The 20,236-nt window shown below is 36.5% G+C and overlaps 1 protein-coding gene across 2 annotated transcripts in view; it reads right to left on the bottom strand.

The window, feature by feature from the left end:
* The window catches only part of IFIH1 (interferon induced with helicase C domain 1), a 78,327-nt gene that overhangs the window by 33,585 nt on the left and 24,506 nt on the right, over positions 1-20,236 (bottom strand). For both annotated transcript variants that reach the window (XM_003405827.4, XM_023542884.2), the window contains 2 exons: positions 6,198-6,302; positions 387-607 (listed from right to left, as the gene is read on the bottom strand). In XM_003405827.4, coding sequence (XP_003405875.1) covers positions 387-607; positions 6,198-6,302 — 326 coding nt within the window. The remainder of the gene's footprint in view (positions 1-386; positions 608-6,197; positions 6,303-20,236) is intronic.

The following is a 20,236-nucleotide window of genomic DNA, read 5'->3' as shown; positions in this document are numbered from 1 at the left end:
CTGGAAAAGTTCCATTTTAAAGGCTGATAACTTAGAAAAGCAAAGAGTAAAAAATAAAACAAATGACTTATGTTGACATTGTTGTTGTGTGCCATCGAGTCGATTCCAACTCATAGCAACCCCACAGGACAGAGTAGAACTGTGCCCACAGGGTTTCCTAGGCTGAAATCTTTACAGGAGCAGATCTCCTGGTCTTTTCTCCCATGGAGCAGCTGGTGGGTTTGAACCATCAACCTTTCAGTTAAACAGCATTGTGCCACTAGGGCTCCTTTACACGGACATTACTCTTAACTGAATCTATGTGATCTACTGTTACAAATATTGTTACACACGTTTCAGATTAATAAAATGAAAGTGAATAAAGTTATATTATATCGTCTGAACACCTTATTGACAAGGACGATAACTTTTCCAGGTTCAGATGATTTTTTCTTCTTGTCCAAGTGATCCTTGGCAATGTACACAGCCACTCTGGTTTTCCCACTCCCTGTAGGGAGGCAGATGATGATATTCTTCCCTTCTAAGGCTGGCTTGGCAACTTCCATTTGGTAAGACCTGAGATGCAGCTCAGGCTCAGGGGATGCTCTTCTCATCTCATTCTCTTCATCTGAGTAATGTTAAAAAGACAAAAAATTAGGGAAGAGGCAACAAAATGATTAAGATTAGGGAGTCTGAAACTGAATATATGCCTCTTGTGATTTAAACGCCTTTTCATGTGTAGTTCAAACCAGACCATGATCTGCTTTCTGTCCTAAATGGGCATCAGCTCTCCGTTTGCATTTGCGGGCTACAAGCCAGGGGCTTTAGCATGGAAGTGGTGGTGGGGGGTGTGGGTACTAGTAGAGGAGGTGAATTAGCAGCGTGGGTAGGGAGTAGCAGAGGGGTCTTTTCACAGAGGGGCAAAGTTAAAGGGAAATGACAAAAACAGCTGTCCAGGCTTGGCAGCTACAGTTAATAATGAGTCAGACTTTCCAATTCTTTGTTGAGCCATTATGTCCTACTTTTTCCTCTCAGTCGTTCTAAACACAAACTCAAGAGGAACTGGGAAAGTAGGAATAATCTGCCTTATTCTGTATTCCCCTTATTTTTTATTAGCAGAAGGCATCAGAGTTGATAGTACTTTTCCTCAGCTGTAAAACTTTATCTGACAACCAAATACCAAAAGGTATTATATACATATGTATATGTAGTTTTTTAAATGAATTTATGAATGTGCATATGCTATGATATATATACATTGAGTCCTTTTTCTCATCTGGGCCAACTAGATTTACAGAGTGGGGAAAAATTCCTCCCATGCTAGCCTTTCATTTAATTGGTAGGTTTTTACTGAACACTGAAAAACAACTTTATTGGTTAAAATGTGACTAATTTTGCCATTTTATCACCTTTTTATATAGCTCTATGTATTCATATACATTCTCCTGAAATTGAAAGCATAATTATTAAAAATATTTCCAATAGATATATAACTAAATATTTGCTTCTTAACTCATCTTTGTTTCATCTTTTAAGTATCTAAATTATCTTTTAAGTACCTAAATTTAAAATATTGATAAAATACATTACTTTATGAAAATTACAATAAAATATTTATAACATACTTTGGCTTAACAATAATATCTTTTGTTTAGAAATGACTACATTTTTCTATATTAATGTCAAGGGAGAAAGATCTAAAATGCATCACTTTCAATGCAAAATGCAAGAAAATTAATATTATACCAGTCTAAAAGCCCACCTTACGCTTCACACAGTCAGAAAAAAAAGAATCACAGTACTTACCATATGAAGTAAGTGCTCGTTATCCTATCAATGACTGCAATAAAACCAAACTAACACAGTCCCATTAACTTCAAAAAAGGTGCTGATGGTTCCATTTCAGCAACTGGATGATTATATTTAAGTTGGTTTTAACTTGTTGTGATAGTACTATCTGAACAGGTAGGAAAATTCACACCATATATCACTTAGTAAGAGTCATCTCCTAACTTGGCAGGAAGTTTGCCTTCTGTATGGCTGAGTAAAGACGGATGCAATACATTTAAGCTATCACTAGATCATCTGCTGATTTGTTTAATATGACTTTCATGAAAAACTCTTTCAAGATGACCAGATTTTTTTTAATACACATTTGGGAGTTTCCTTTCCGTGACTGCTTTGAACTCTGCGGCAATGGTAATAATTTGTTTTCTATTATATTTATGTAAGGTTCAAATATATTTACGAACACCATTGCTTTTTTGATAAGTGGCTTTTATACATTATCAAATCCTAATATGCCACCCATGTTGAGTATTTATCACCTAACTTTTCCAAAAAGCTAGGGTATCTGCAAAGGAAGATATATTTTAAATGGTATCTAACACCAAGATCCAGAAATGTACCTTGTCTAGTTTGCTATTTGATCTAGGAAGCTTGTTAAAAGATATCAGGTTTTCTTTGTTTTATTTCATTCTAGGTACATTTTTGCTTAGGTTAAAACGATGACATGATGCTTCCTTCATAACAGCTGCCTGTACGACTTAAACTATCATTTCCCTCCTTTGTCCTTCATGCTTACTACTATATCCTTGCGTAGCAAGAAACAAAAAGAGAAACATGCAGTACTTTTCTAAGTCTTTCCCCAGGAATTAAAAACCAAGTCAAATGAGTAAATATCAACATCACTCACACATATTAGACATTTACAATACAAATAAATTTAAGAAATATAGAATGTAAAAAGGGCTATCATGTTCAAACTTTAATTCAAGGACCAAAGTCAAGATGTTTTTCTGATACATACTTATCTAGTCATGTACCACTATCATTCTGGAATAAATATTTACTGGGTGCTTATTGGAGCCTTGGTGGCATAGAGGTTAAGGGCTTGGCTGCTAAAAAAAAGGTCGGCAGTTCAAATTCACCAGTTGCTCCTTGGAAACCAACTGGGACAGTTCTACTCTGTCCTATAGGGTCACTATGAATCAGAATTGACTCAAGGGCAACATGTTTGGTTTTGGTTTGGGTGCCTATTACATGCCATGCACTGCACAAGAATACAGCCCTTGTCTTCCAGGACTTTAGAGTCTAGGGTAATATACTCCTGCCACTAAAAATTGATGGCTAGATAGATGTCTAAATACTTTCCATTGTTTTGGAGTTCCTGTCAAATCTAGGAGACTTGATGGGTAGCCCCAAGTTTAAAAGAGAAGAGTGGATTGGAAAAAAATGAAACTTGGATTCAATGTGAGAGTAGCATCCAAAGATAAGAACTGGGTGAGTGCTAAATATTCAGACTGATTCTTGCCTTATCACATCTTCTGACATAGGGATGGGAGAATATATCCTCATAAGCAGTGAAAAGAGAATTTTTTTCTCTGCCACAGAAGGAGAGAACTGGGCTGGTGTCACTGAGCCAGGAGCAAATTCCCTTAAAAAAAGAAATGTTTGGGTTTCTATTTGTCTGTTGTTTGTTTGGTTTTGGCTCTCTTTGAAAAGTAGAATCAATTAAATGCAATAATGCAAATAGTATTTAAAATATGCACAGGCTTTGAGTAACATTGTGCCTTGCCTCTATAATAAATACTGACTGATGACCCCAAAATTACCCTATACCATATAAATGGTCAAAAAATAAAATCAAATAGGACTTAAATAATAATATTCTCTTGGAACTACACCATGTGGCAAATTTCATTCTCACATTGATTTTTGACAGCTGAGTTATTCTTGGAGAGAAAAGGTCTGTCACTGCATGTGTTTGAAATTGCCAAACTATTCCTTTACCTGTAGTATGTAACCACGGAAAAAATACACCATTCCAGCTGGGCAAATATTAATAGGCACTACCTCAAAATAGTAAGGAAACACTTTCTACATATCAGGCCAATGTGTATTGCCAAGAATATTACCACTTTGTAGAAGCAGCATATCCCTCTCAAAATGGGAAGCAGAAAAAAAAAAAACAAAACTTCCCATCATATAATTAGAATATTTAAACCTTAAAAGTACAGCTAATTATGTTTTACTATAGCATAATACTTCCAATGCTTCTTTAAAGGAGGGTCAGTTTATGATCCTTACATCCTGATAAAGACCTTTAAACAAGGACAAAGACCAGGTAAAATAAGGTCCCTTTAATGTCAACCTCAAAGGAGCCCTGGTGGCTCAGTGGTTAAGCAATCGGCTGCTAACTGAAAGGTCAGCGGTTTGAATCCACCAGCCGCTCTGCAGGAGAAAGATGTAGCCTCTGCTTTCATAAAGATTATAGCCTTGGAAACCCTATGGAGCAGCTCTACTCTGTCCTATAAGGCCACTTGGAGTTGGAATCAACTGGATGGTGGTGGGTTTGGTTTAGGTTTGGTAATGTCAATCTCAAAGGTTACAACATAATGCCAAGCATTACAATGCATTTCAGTAATTTCATATGTGTTTAACATTCACCAACTTGTTTAAACCATTTTTAAACTGATTTCTTTTTCAGCCTATACCATGCACTTGAGGGTAAGGAATTTCATAATTTTATAATTTCAGAATTTTACTACTCACTATGCAAAGTAATTCTTTTCTGCTAAAAAGTGATCCATCTAGAACTTGAAGGGGTACCCTTGAAAATGTGTTTGTCTTTTAAAACATATTTGCTTTTGAAAATGTATTTGCTTTTCAAAAGTAGGTTGCATTTAGATTTATCACATCTTTCATGCAACACTGAGAACTAAAAATCAGCAAATACTTACATTTGCTAACAGCTCTAAATAGGCAAAATTCCCTGCACACAGAGGATACACATTCAATATTTGTTGCATGAATGAATATTGTTGAAAAGCCCTTACTTAGACAAACAAAAATTAGGATGTGGTCCAGAAGCTTAAGCATTAAATATTAGCTAGAGTATCAATTGTATTTAATAGAAATGTTAATAATTAAATTGATCAATTTTATAACAACTATAGAAAAAAACCACAATCCACAAAAATAAGCACTTGGCAAGAACTTAGTAAACACTGACTGAAGTGAACAGAAATGAATGAACCCTTTCTAATTAAAACGAAGGTTATGACTGACATTTAGTGAACTGGGTTTCCTCTACCAACTTGTTCTAACGGATTTTGGCAGTGTTGTTACGAGAAAAGGGACATAAAACTAAAAGAGGTGGTGGGCCCCCATTTGGAAAGCCTTTAGGGCAGATAACCATTTTTACGTAAATTATTTTTCCCTTTAGGCTTATTCTACATCTAAATTTCTATAATTCTTTTGCTAATGCAGGATAATCTGAAGTATACAATATTTTATGAGTGTTTTCCACAGTCACAGAACAAATTAACAATAAAGTAATTTGCTGGCCATTCTGCAAAGCATTTATTTTAGTTGTTATAATTTGTTCATTTTAATTATGAAACATGTCAAGCATATAAATAAAAAATACAGAAATATGTGTAACAGACACCCAAGGATCTACCCCCGCCATATTTAGAAGATATTAACATCTTACCCTAGTAGTAGCAGTGGAAACGCACATTCAAAGAAAGTATTTGAAACCCATCAGACTGACAAAAGTTAAGAAGGCTGATAACGGGATTGTCAGAAGTACGGGGGATTGGAAACAGGCATTCTCATTCACTACTGGTGGGTTATATGACCAATATAGAGAGCAATTTGGTAGATACCTACTAAAATTCTCATTTAGTGACCAAAATATTTTGCAAACTCTGCTCCTATGCAAGTGATGTTTATAAGAAGTGGAACTCTTAACGATACTCGGAATTTCTAGCATTTCATTTGAAGAGGAAGTCTTTTGTTATCTGCAGTTATCTATAAACTCATTGTATCGATAATATTAATTTATTTAAAATGTATTTTAAGAAAAAGTAGGGTTTGGGAATAAATGTACAAAATAGAATACAGTTTTTAAATGTAGCCAAATTAACTGATAGGTTCTCATAAATACAATAGATGACATGATTCTATAGAATGTGGAATATGCTGGACCAAAAAGATATACGTCCTGGATCAAAATTAATTGGTTCTAAAAGACTTCTGTAAGTGTACATCTCAAGAAGGTGAATGGCAAAGTTCCAGAACTACTTCACAGCAGAAAAGAACTGCTTTAATTGCATAAATACATTAGGGAGGGTATGAACAGCCCCCATGCTTTCCACTATATGGCGTCTTATTTCACACTTTTTAAGGTTTACACAACAGTTAGGCAGTACCTGAATCACTTCCCATGGTGCCTGAATCACTGCCCATGTTGCTGTTATGTCCAAGACTTTCATCTAAGCAGCTGACACTTCCTTCTGCCAAACTTGTGTCTGATTCTGCAAAGGAAAACATTTTAAAATATTTTAAAAATATTTCTGAGAATAAACGTATTTTAGCTGCACACCTCTACAGCACACAGTACATACAGTTCAATGCAAGTGGGGAAGGCACACCCAGGCAGCTATGAATAAAAGGTAAGACTTTCTGGCAAGCTACAATAAAAAAGAATCCACTATGGATGAGCAGCTGCCAAGTAGTGAATCAAATACATATTATCTACCTAAAATATTATATGTCCAGTAGGAAACCTGGTGCAAATTTGTAAGGATTTATGACTTTTGTCATAAATTGTGTGTAAATTTTGCCCAAAAAATAAGATTTAGGCTTGATAATATCTTCCATATAGAAAGTATTATACAGAACTCAGGGAGTCATTTTTATGTAAAATTGCAAGGAGTTAATAATGTGTGTTGATGTACTCATAGGTTATGAAAATAGTAGTTCAGTGATAAATTTATAAACTCAGAAAGCATTTGCTTTTTTTTAGACAATCTCACTAAAGCCTGGATTCACAGTTGTACTGGAAGCTTGTGTGAGGTTGGAAATAACTCTTCTGTAATTAAACTAAGCTTCTATCAAAAGGTTATTGTTAATCTGAGTGGCGAGTACACACCCTCATTTAGGGATCATGAGTCTCTGTTTTCAATACTCAGTATCAATTCCTCTTGAAAATCCTCCTGGAGGGAAGAATTCTCTCCTTAAATTTTAACTCCAAGGACTTACGCAACCTATTGTTAAACCTCTAAAAATGAATGAAAGGTGGTTACAAATGTTGGCTTTGAACTAGAAGGACTTGGGAAGCTTGCTATTGACTACTCTGAGCCTAAGTTCCCCTTCTTTAAAATGGGACTAATACCACTTACCTCACAGGATTTGAAAATCATTAAATAATACCAGGTACAATAAGTTCCTAGCACAGTAGCTTAATTGCTAGTGATTTAAAAAATGAAATAAAAATCAAATAGGTGTATGTTAGTAGGGCAGGAGTTTCATTTAATAACGTTCTTCTTACAATTAGTAATACTATGTAATATTTACACTTGTTATAGAATTATCATTTTAATCATTAACCTTAAAGTGCCACAGCACACTAAATAAATTATACTAAAGTAGCCTTTACCTATTTAAAACTAGTCTGAATGTCATACATTTAGGGCTGGAAATGGAAATGAATGGAAAACAGACACATGGTATGTTATCAGTAAAAGGTATCTGGAAAAAGATGATACACAACTCCTCAAAACAAGTATTTTCTTCATTTTTTAACCAGTTAATCTTTTTTAAGTCAGGTTTACCAATGTATAATTTACATACGAGTCACCCATGTCAGGTGTATAGTTTGATGAGTTTGACACATGCCTACAATTTTGTAACCACAATCACAATCAAGATAAAATGTATTTCTATCACTCCCAAAGAGTTCCCTCATGCCCTTTTGTACTCAATTTCCTCCTGCTATCCACTGATCTAGTTTTTGTCCTTACAGTTTTGCTTTTTCCAGAATGTCATATAAATGGATCCATGTAATATGTAGTCCTTGTGTCTGGCTTCTTTAACTTAGCAGAAGACTTCTGAGATTTATCCATGTTGTTGCATGTATCAGTAACTTGTTCCTTTTTATTGCTGACTAGTATAGAGTTAAGGAGCCCTGGTGGGGCAGTGATTAAAGTGATTGACTGCTAACTGAAAGGTCGGCAGTTCGAAACCACCAGCAGCTCCGTTAGACAAAGATGTGACAGTCCGCTTCAGTAGAGATTTATAGCCTTGGAAAACCTATGGGGGCAGTTCTGCTCTGTCTGATCGGGTTGCTAGAATTAATTCAGCAGCAACGGGTTTGTTTAGTATTCCAAGGAGCCCTAATGGTGCAGTGGTTAAGTGCTCAGCACTAACAAAGGGTCGCTATGAGTCTGAATCTACTTGACAGCAATGGGTTTTTTAGTATTCCATCAGGAGTCCACGGTTGGCACAAATGGTTAAGCGTTTGACTACTAACCGCAAGTTTGGTTGTTCAAACCCACTCAGAGGTGCCTTGGAAAAAAGACCTGGTGATCTGCTTCTGAAAGCTCCTATGAAGTGCAGTTCTACTCTGCCCACACGGGGTCGCCATGTGTTGGAATCACTCAACTGCAACTAGTTTGGTTTTTAGCATTCCACTGAGTATCTTTTTGTGACATCTACCTTCCAGTTTGGATAAACCTATTTAGTTTGGGAGGTGCAGTGCATATAAATATGTAAGATACCTCCCTTAAAAGTTAAAAGAAAGCTGATAAGAAAATTTGTGGAAATATTCTCAATGGACATGCATACTGTTTAAGTATATTAGCACAACATAAATATACTAATGTGAAAATACTGTGCTTATCAGTTGTCACAGATTAGCTCTAAAACTCAGATTTGAGGAATCCCTTATGATCACACGGGAAAACCTGTATATCTCACTGAGTGATTTTAAATATGGCACTTTGCAATTCCCAGAGGTATGTCTTGTTAGAAGCTCAGAGGCGAGTGTGGGATAGAACTGTCAAGTAGAACAGCGTTTTGGGCGGATGTACTGATGAAAAGAGAATATGATTTGTAAGGAAAAGGCAAGGTGTAAAATGAGATGGGGAAATGTCATTGCAAGGATAATTCTAGATCTAGAAACACAGACTAAGATTTCTGAGGAAAAAAAAGTCACTGTGGACATGATTTTCATTTACTGTTGTTTTAAACGTAGTAAACAGCACTGAAGCCAATACCAAAATTACTGAAAAATACTAATACATAATATTTAAAATCTAACACTGTATCATTAAGTTTTGCACTAAGTGTAGTAGGGATAGAAATTATATTTGATTTTCATTTCATTTTCTAATCATCTGCAGTTAAACTATAATCTTAAACTTATTCCATGGATATGGAAAGTCAAGATTTTCCTCCAGCTTTATTTCAATATATATAAAGTGTGGGGGTACAATTTATGCAAAGCGCACAAATAATTTATGAATATTAAAGAAAGCTGCTACCAAAAATAGGATATTATTAATTAATTACATGGATTATTTTGATCTAACAAACAAATCTGCAAAGTGTCAGGGAGACACCATGCTCAGTGCTTTCACAGATGTAATGTAAATTACGTTTTCAGCTCTCAACATCTTATGTGTAGATATCATTATCACCTCAATTTTAGTGAGAAACCAAAGCTCAGAGAGGTTAAGCGATTTGCCCAGATAACACAGCTATTACGTAGCAGAGCTGGGAGGCCCCGTTTTCTGAAATCAAGTCCAGTATTTCAGTGATCTTTACCTAACACCAAGCATAGCCGATGATTTGTGTGAAGTTATGTAAGCAAGCGAGCACTCCTGTATCCATAATATTAAGTAAAATGCAAGGCTCTCTTTTTTAAAACAATATATAGACATTTTCACTGCAAGGTCCAATTTTCTACTTATCTTGAAACAGGGCTTATCTTTCCAAGAAAAAAAAAAAAGGTTAGAGATTTTATTTTGTTAATGTTTCTGATATCGTTTTGGTAGACTTTCATTAACTGTACATTTAAACATATGCATGGTTTTTAAACTTTTTTCTGCACACAAACAAAAACAGAAAAACCTCTACCTTCACTGCACAAAATTAATTGCAATAATTCTGCTAAAGATAACTATGAAAATGAAAGCGAGTATGTAGCACTGTATTTCTTTGCCATTTTGAGGGGATATGAATCGCCAGTTTCTCCTCACAAAAATAATTTTGTTTCCTAGGCAGCAAATTCTTATGCATTTTGATATTTTTTTTTCTGTGTTCATAGAAATAGAAATTAAAAAGGAGATGCCTTTGATAATAAAGGAAAATGTACTATATTTCCCCTAACACTGAGAATTCCTTCCCCAGAGATTTCCTCTCGCATTCACTTAAAAATTACATGTCACCCACACACACACACCCCCAAAAAGCAGGATCAAGAAAGTGTTTACAGAATGACAAAATTAAACCAATCTATTGAGTTTCTAAGCCAAGAATTTCTGCAACTGATTTGTACAGGATTGTCTTATTTCCTTCTTTGTACTTTCCAAAACATGTCAACCTGGACTTAAGTCCTAATGAATAAAGTCTTGTGTTTGTGATTTTAAAATAGGTCAGATTAAAGAGAGTCAACTGGAGGCAGGGTGTTGCTTTGAAAAGAACACATGCTATGGAGTCAAACAGATCAGGCTCCAGGGCTAAGCTCAGTCACTGCTAATAAGTGACTTAACGTGTTTTGTTATTTTGTTTTAATATAGACAGGAGTTTCTACTTTCTCATTTACTGTAAAAATGATTCTGTTAGAACAAGGAAATGAAAACAAACAAACCTTATATTCTGATAAGGTTGCTATTTAGAGGGGTTTTAATTATTGGAATTAGATTGTATAATCAGTTTAGTTAGCTTTTATAAAGGTGTTATTTCCTCTAGGGAAAATACAAAAGCTAGCTATGAAACAGATTAGAAAATGGTGGAAATTTCTAATTATTAAAGAAAACAAGTATTCACATCAAACTTTATTGGAATGAGGGAAAATTATACTCTGAAATAGAGTTTTCTGTAATAAGTTTGCAAACAACACAAAAAATAGCTGTGCTTACAATGATAGTGTCCAAGACCCTGGCGGCATAGTGGTTAAGCGCTATGGCTGCTAACCAGAAAAGGTCGGCACTTCGAATCCACCAGGTGCTCCTTGGAAACTCTATGAAGAAGTTCTACTCTGTCCTGTAGGGTCGCTATGAGTCGGAATCGACTCGACGGCAATGGGTTTGGTTTGGGTTTTAAGACCAGTCCATAAGCCACGTAAAAAACGGCCTCATTTCACAACCACATCTTGAAAATTTTACTATTAAGGCAGAAATATTAACCTGCATCCAAGAAATTTTATATTTAACGTACCCTAAACCTTAAATACTTTAAAATATTTTTAAACCATTTAGAAACCAAAAATGTTGAAGCTAAAAAAAAAAAAAATTCAAACAAACCTCTTGTAACTCCTGTTAGACTTATTGCCATGTAAAGTCTGCCCTCTGCTGGAAAATACTATTATAACAATTGGTTGACAAAAAGAGCTAAGCCTAATTAGGTAACATACAAATTGGTTCTTAACTTCTCTTCTTGTCAGGTAGTGTCCCTCCAATTTTCAGCCTAGATGTATTTCTCACTCCACAGAACATCTTTCCTTTCTTTCACTTTGCCTCAGTCTGTCATCCATTTCTTCTTCCAGAAAAATAGGTTTGTGTTACAGCAGAAAACAATGCAAGGGGGAAGAATGAAGAAGAGCACAGACAGCTTCCATTTGCCTAAGAATTAGTGCATATAAGGTCCTCAATTAGTATAAGTTCAGTTTTCATGGCAATTTTCTGTTTATTATAATTCTGACCTCATGACCCATGCTAGCTTCTCCTCTTTAGTTATCCCCAGTTAAAAACCATTTGCCACTGAGTCAGTTCTGACCCATGGTGGCCCCACGCATGTCAGGAAAGAGCTATGCTTCATAGGGATTGTAATGGCTAATTATTTGGGTGGACTTGAGCCGCCAACCTTTCGGTTACTAGCCAAACGCGTTAACCATTTGCACCACTCAGGGACTCCTGGCTATCCCACCTTCCCTCTATTTCAAACCCAGAATATCAAACCTGGAATGTCAAAGACTTTCTCTAAAGTTTTAAGTGCCAGTGAACACAGGGACACACACACAAAGACCCAGGGGCTTCTTTAGTGTGCTCACTTCCATACTGCTAACAATATACATTTCTTTTTCTTTTGAAATAACTTATTTTCCATCTCTTTTGAAAGGAAATAGATCACCTTTATTTTCAGTTCTATGTATATAGATCTATACACGCACGCACACACTCACATTTTGGTCTGTCAGATTTTGCTCTCGTGCCAGGGAACATGTGTTCCAGCAGAATGGGGAGAAGCCACCTCCACCCACCTTGCACATTCTCTCCTGGATCCAAGCTTCTAGGAAATGAGTTCCCCAAAGAGAAAAATCCCTCTCCTAGAGCCACGGGCCCACATGGTTACCCAGGGAGCACCTCTTCTCCTGTCTATAGGACTTCTACTGGGGAAATGTTTCAGCCAGAATTAAATTGGAACTTTGTGCAATGATTCTGGCTTAAACTGTATCATCGGTGTTCTCTGGCCTTTTTAAATTGGATCTCAACATAGAAACACAGTTATTAAAGTACAGGGTTCTGAGAATAACCCATGATTGTGAGAATGGCCCATTCTTTCATTGCCAGTCAGTCACAGAGGTGGGAAGACCTCAAGTGGAGTCAAGTTCGGAGTACAAGCCAGATGACCACATGGGAAGCAAGTTTTGGCAGGAACGAGGTTTAGGGATTGGAAGGTAGAAGATGAGTTGGAAGCCTCTTTGTCTGGCAAACACCCTTCAAGAAGGTGTATGTGAGTTAAGCAGACTTGAGCAGATGTGAGGAAAATAGTGGAGAGATGCATTTAAGGGTGTCCTTGTAAATGCTTAACAACTGGCTCTTTAGGTGGAAAAAAAAAAAAAGAAAAAACCTGATTTATAAGCAATTGTCAATTTCCATGATTTAAATATTCTCATCATGGCCGATTTCAAACTACCAGCATGATGTTGGGAAAAGAAGGGCACACTCAGCTCTTGCAAGCCAGTGTGAGTTGGCTCCAGCACCCCACTGGACATAGTTCACTAAGGACTTTCCTACAAACATAATCTGAGATGATCATACGTGCACTGGGTTGGTACTTAGCAATTATCCAAACTTTTTATGGTTTTTTGTTGTTGTTGTTGTCCTAGGAAAAGCAGTAGCTCAGATTATACTTAGAGAAATTCATTGCCTCTCATTGATCTTGCAAGCCTTATCTTCCATCACGCCTCTCCACAAATGCTCCCCTTCTAGTTTAACTCTTCCCCGGAACACACTGTCTAACTTTCCTACGCCCAAGCATTTGTACAGGATGCTCTTGCAACCCGGAATGCCGCCTGCCACCTCTGTTTCCAAATGCAACATCGGACCCTTGAGGCTCAGATGAAATGTTTTAAATTCCCCCTTTAGTAAGCTTTTTCTGATCAGTCTTCCTCCTCTCACAAGTCTTCTTTCCTTATCTTTTAATATGTTGTTCAAGTGTTGTTGTTTTTTGTTTTTGTTTTGTTTTTTGCTATAATAGATTACTGTTTCTCATTTGGGCATGGGCCCTATTTTGTGCACTAGATTATAAACCCTTTGAGGGTGAGGGCTATGCCAGAGCTTGGTATCCTCAGTGGTACAAGGTGGCCAACTCCTTTCCTTCTTCCTACTGCTCTGGATTCTAGTCATTAGACTCTTCATCCATACTCTAAAATAGCAGGAGGACAAGGTCTTATTATCAAGTTAATATCGTCACCTTTTGTTGAAACTCTGCTAAAAAAAGCTTTAGGTATGTAGCCATAAAGGGATGTCATGAAAATAAATTGGGCATGTACAAGCTGTATGCTAGAGAGATTTCTTTCTGGCAAAATATCTATGTCCTCATTCCTGAGATACGAAAAGTAACCCTCCTGGAGCTATTAAAAACTGACCCTCATGGCTCACAGTAGTTTTCAAATAAAATAGAAACTTATGTTATCCTTTAACAAACACCAATATCAGTCTCTCTCTCTTTCTTGGCTTAAAAGAATATCTGTCTTTTGGATTGCCTCGCTGGTACTGCTAGTTCCCAGAAATGAATGGCAACTAAATTTAGAAAAGCAGAAAAGGTGGAGAACAGTGGGATGCAGACCCCAAATTCTTGTAAAAAGACCAGACTTAATGGTCTGGATGAGACTAGAAGGACCCCGGTGGTCATAGCCGCCAGACCTTCTGTCGGCCCAGGACAGGAACCATTCCCAAAGCCAACTCTTCAGATAGGAATTGGACTGGACAATGGGTTGGAGAGGGATGCTGGTGAGGAGTGAGCTTCTTGGATCAGATGGACACTTGAGACTATGTTGGCATCTCCTCCCTGGAGGGGAGATGAGAGGATAGAGGGGGTTAGAAGCTGGTGGAATGGACATGAGCGGGCTGTCTAATTAGGGGGAGAGCAATTGGGAGTATGTAGCAAGGTGTATATAAGTTTTTGTGTGAGAGACTGACTTGATCTGTAAACTTTCACTTAAAGCACAATTAAAAAAAAAAAAAAAAGGAGAAAAGATACTTGTCTCAATTCAAACCAATCCTGAAATAGTATGGGTGATTCTGATACAACAGTATTGTATACTACTTTATCAATTTATCTTCCCCACTAAGCTTTCAAATTCTATTGCATATATTTCTAAAGATTCTAGAAATCTCTACGTTTCTAGAAGTAATACAGAGCATTATTCTGGTATTCGAGTGTAAGGATAAATTTTATACCGAAATTAGTATAGTCCAAATTTAAGATTGGACTTTGTTCTATAAAAAGGCAAAACAAAACAACAACAAAAAGAGTGCTATAACAGATTGGGCCAGGGAGAAGGAGGCTGTTTTATAAAGGTCAATTTTTAAACCCCTCCTACAGAACTTGATCTATGCAAAATATATCCACAATATATTCCAAAGCATAATGTCACCGGATAAACCTAAGGAGTGGAACATATGGGGAAATATGAAAAAGAAGGTATTAAAGTCTGAAAACAAGCAGGTTGGTAAGCTCATTAGCTGGGGTGGAATTTTAAAATCTTCACGTGAAGGAATATATAAATCAAAATATACGCATGTCTTCACAGTCATGCGCACTGTATAATCACGCATGGCACTCTACACTGTTACATTATCATCTTCCCCAAGGAAACAGCAGAATTTCATTCTCTTTATAAATGTAAAGGTGCCCTCTGCTGGCCAAACTGAGGTATTTGCATTTTCTAGTTCAGTCACAACAGGGAGATCCAGAATAGAAAGATAAATAGGGGGGATTTCCAGCTTAACTCTACACAAAAATAACTCTATTCCAAATGTAATACATTTTATTTAGTTTTAAATCTCATTTGGTTTGATTTCATTTTATTATAGAACATTAAGTTCTAAAATCTGTGGTTGTTGGTTGCTGTCAAATTGATTCCAACTCACGCTGACCCCAAGTAGTATAATAAAAAGGTCCAGGTAAAATCATTACTTATTCATTTTCACAAAGTAACAATGAAGGCAATTAAAAATGACTGTACAGCTAATATTACTGTAAGCTTATGTATTTAAATAATCCAAGTAGTTGTTAATTTGCTATAATTAAAATATTTTTAACAGAAGAAAATGAATGTGGATTTCATGTCCCTCTGATGTTTTCCAGAGAAGAAGTGCAATTTAGAGAAACACCTAAGTTTTCCAATATCTTCTTGTTGTAAGATGACCAGTGATTTCAGAACAAAAATGACAGCATCTAGCATTAAAATCTTAATAGTGCTGAGAATTATTCAAATATCTTTTAGAAATTATTTGTGTTCATTTGGAAATGCTTGAATAAAAAAAAGTTTTGCTATATCTAATTATTGTATATATTAACCACATTTTTACTGGGAAGCTATTGATTGTCAATAATGGGAGAAGGAGGCAGGAAGAAGAAATGCCAGCCCCCAAGTAACCACCCACTAGGAGATTCTGATACATTACCCCTGGGTTGAAGGAGAGATGTGACTAAAAACTGTTGCCAGCATGAGTCACTGTTACTAACGGTAGTGTGTACTACTCATCAAGGAGTAAAAGGGGCTCAGAGAACAATGAGTAAAGAATATTTGCATTAAAACTATCAATAATTAATATTTGCATGCATAAAGATTACTATGCACTGAAAAAAATGATTTTAGAAATGGGTCCAGAAATAAAAATTAGAAAGGTCTTAATTTAAAACTAGAAATAATTTAAATTTCACCTCCTTTTTTTCCTTCTTTCTACACATAAAAATCCATACTTACAGAATGTGTGAAGCTTAAATAACAAGTTTCTTTAAATGCTAGTTTGGTAACTGTATCTGAAATCTTAACCCATTATATTAGATTTGAAAATAAAGATTGTACATTATCAACATCAGTAAGATACACAAAACAAAACAAAAAAAATATGTATTAGATAGTGTGGAGGGCTTTCATGTTTATTATTAATTTTGTCAAAAAATCCCTAAAATGGCAAAGTCCCTCTATAGCAAATTTTGCAACAAAAATTCAATCAAAAGAACTCCAACAACTTTGCTGGACCAACGCACTTTAGAAGGTATTTATATCAGTAAGTCTCAGTTTGATGAGCAACAAGAATGCCAACAGACACTTGGAATGATTCACGGCATTTATCGATAGAAGTGTCTAAGTGCTACATTTTCTGAAATAAATTGTTTTTGTTACTGCTCTGGAAAGGGTTAGAATGGACTGGACCAACCTATTGCTAAATCCACATACCAAGTGCAGACATCACAAGGATCCTACAGACCAAAAGGCTTTGTGAATTGGGGGGTCCTTAGATTACTGCACAGATTACTGTACTCTTCCTTGTTCTGGCGCGATGGTATAGTTTAATGCGCTGTGTACTTTTCTTCCGTAGCGCTTACAAGGAGCGCGGTTCTACTCTTTGGCTGACACCACCATCAGAAGCCATAGCTGTTTGGTTCCCCACTGTATCCACCGTACTGAATGCAATGCCTGGTTCATGAGAGGAATTCGGTAAACATTTATTAAATGAAAAGAAGGGACGGAGGGAAGTTAGGGACAGCGGGGTAAGATAGGGAACTCGTGGAGGGGCACTGTATCCATGTGGTCATAATTAAGATCAGATTTTTTTTTTTCACAAGATGAATCTTGAAGCTTAATTATAAGTAGGAAAAAAAAGAAAGAAAGAAAGAAAGATAAATCACAGGCTGTCAATCTTTAATGAAAAACCTTCATTTGAGACACAGGAACAGGCCACCTCCCAGCCTCGGGCCAGTTTTCCATTCTTTCCAATATTAATTTAGAAAATGCTCGTAATTCACAGGGATGTCAGGTAAACTACCAAGGAACCTTATTAAAATGTGAAAACTCCACATCCAGGTAGGGAATTTTGGCATTCCTATAGAATCATGATTTCTGAAGGAACGCACAGCTGCTCAAAAAAAAAAAAAAACAAAAAAACTTCTAGAATTCAAGGTTTAAAACTTCGCTCTTCTATTAAAATCTCAATCCTCAAAGTGTATTCTAGGACCAGCAGCACCAGCAGCATCTGGGAGCTTAGAAATGCATGATCTCAGGCCCTACCCAGGCTGTCTTGAATCAGACTCTGCATTTCTACAAGACCCTCTCCTCCAGGTCATTCTGATGCTCATTAAAGCTGCAGAACATTGCATTAAAAAACAAATTCCATAAACAAAACCAAGAAACCTAACCCTTTCTCCATTCCGACTCGGAGGACAGAGTAGAACTGCCCCATAAGGTTTCTAAGTAGCAGCTGATAGATTAGAACTGCTGAACTTTGGTTAGCAGCCAAATTCTTCACCACTGTGCCACCAGAGCCCCACAGGACATCAATCCTTTGACATATATTTAGATAGTTCATATTAAGCAGCAAGAAGAAAATAAACACCCCAATAGAAAAAAGGGTAGGCAATTAACAACAAGAAAATGAATCTGTTTATATCTTTCACTATACCTAATAAAATGTTTTTTACTAGAAATCAGAAAATTCAAATTCAAGTAAAATATCATTTTTAATAATAATAAAATTGGCAAAGATTGAAAAGAATGATATCCACTCTTGTGGAGGAGAATTCCAGGAAATGGGCTCTCTTCTAAACTGTTGGAGAACATGTAAATTGGTACAAGTTTCTGGAGGAAAATATGACATTAAGTATCACCTGTCTTAAAACTGTTTAAATCATTTGATCCAGCAATTGCTATTATGTGAATATGTTTTTTAAGCAATAAATTGAGACATATGTATGAAGAGTCATCTTGGCATTATTCATGACAGTGGAAATTTGGAAACATCCTAAGTGCTCAACAATATAAAAAAAAAAAAAAATAAGGTTGGTTAATTAAGTATACTGCATCCACATGGTGGGAACATTATTCAGCCACTAAAAACTGTGCTTCAGAAGTATATCCAACGAACACAACAGAAATGAGATTATATATACACATCTGGAAACCCTGGCAGCATAGTGGCTAAGAACTACGGCTGCTAACCAAAAGGTTGGCTGTTCGAATCCACCAGGCGCTCCCTGGAAAACCTATGGGGCAGTTCTATTTTGTCCTATAGGGTTGCTGAGTTGGAATCAACTGGACAGCAAAGGGTTTGGTTTTTTTGGTGTATGCATCCACGTACCCAAAAAATATTGGAAAATCAGATACTCAAATGTGAACAGGAATATACACATAAACACCATACTGTGGAAATATGGGTGCCTTGTTTGTCCGTTTCTCTGATTTCCAAATTTTCTGCAATGCAGATTTATTATTTTTGTAAGTAGAAAACACTAGGACTTTGCAGTGGTGAGCTACAGTCAGTTTACACTGACTCACAAGAGCCAATTGTTAAACTTTCAGTAATTTCATGAACCAGTTGTAAAACACAGCCATTACTAAAAATTAAATTATCCAAACTTACCATTAAAAACAAAGGTAATAAATTCTTGAAACTCATCACTTCTTAACCACCTTTCTATTATTTATGCTCATGAGGTTATTTATATATATTATATCTGTATGGTGGAACGTACAACCAGAATCCTCCTTAGAATCAAGGATGGTGAGACATAGTCTCACATACTTTGGATATGTCATCAGCGGAGATCAGTCCCTGGAGAAGAACATCATGCTTGGTAACGTAGAAGGTCAGTGAAAAAGAGCAAGACCCTCAATCAGATGGATTGACACAGTGGCTGCAACAATGGGCTCAAGCATAGCAGCAGTTGTGGGGATGGTGCAAGACCCTGTAGTGTTTCATTCTGTTGTGCATAGGGTCACTACGAGCCGGAACCAATTCGATGGCACCTAACAACAACAACATGGTGGAAATGCTATGTAATGGTGTGTTACTGTGCATATCTTCCCAACGTGATGTTGGAGGCTTAAAATCATCCTTAGTGGAAGTATTTACACCATGGAGACTGGCAAACGCTACAACCAGGACTTTTTTTTCCACTAGGGAGACAGTCGTTAAACATTTACCAGCACAGCACCAACTTTAAGTGCCTATTTCTTGTGAAAATAGAATGTAGCCCTTTTAGAGAGAAGTCGGAGAGGGGCAGGATTCTCCTACATAATCATGAGCAAATTAGAGAGCGGAAATAAATTACTTTGATTCTTTCAGGGCTGTTTCAGTGTCAAAAAGGAGGACATGGTGGTATCTAATTCTCACACGCATCAGTTACTCCAACTCAAGCCAATCCTAGTTTAGGGTTCCTCTTCCCTTCTACAGTCTTAATCTTGGCCTCTGTAATGCCTCTGAGCCTCTCTGAGATGCTGTAGGCTGCAAAAAAAAGGAAAAAGGTAACCGCCCTATTTAATTCTCGGGGTTTTAGATGAATTAAACTAGTTAATATATTTGAAAGTACTTTGTAAATCATGAAATATAAGACATGCTTCTGATACAATTTATCACATTACAAGGACCGTGTAAAGTAAAATAGAATCAAATGTGCTCATATTTACAAGACACTAATGAGGTACATTTCCTTCCATCTTCTTTTGAGGCTTCCTGCATCATTTAATATTTTCCCCATAGAATCCTTCACTATTGCAACTTGAGGCTTGAATTTTTTCTTCAGTTCTTTCAGCTTGAGAAATGCCGAGTGTGTTCTTCCCTTTTGGTTTTCCATCTCCAATTCTTTGCATGTGTCATTATAATACTTTACTTTGTCTTCTCGAGCTGCCCTTTGAAATCTTCTGTTCAATTCTTTTATTTCATCAATTCTTCCTGTTGGTTTAGCTGCTCGACGTTCGAGAGCAAGTTTCAGAGTCTCCTCTGACATCTATCTT

Source organism: Loxodonta africana, chromosome 6 (genome assembly GCF_030014295.1).
Source record: "Loxodonta africana isolate mLoxAfr1 chromosome 6, mLoxAfr1.hap2, whole genome shotgun sequence".
Taxonomy (NCBI): domain Eukaryota; kingdom Metazoa; phylum Chordata; class Mammalia; order Proboscidea; family Elephantidae; genus Loxodonta; species Loxodonta africana.
This window is presented reverse-complemented; position numbering and strand designations above follow the sequence as displayed.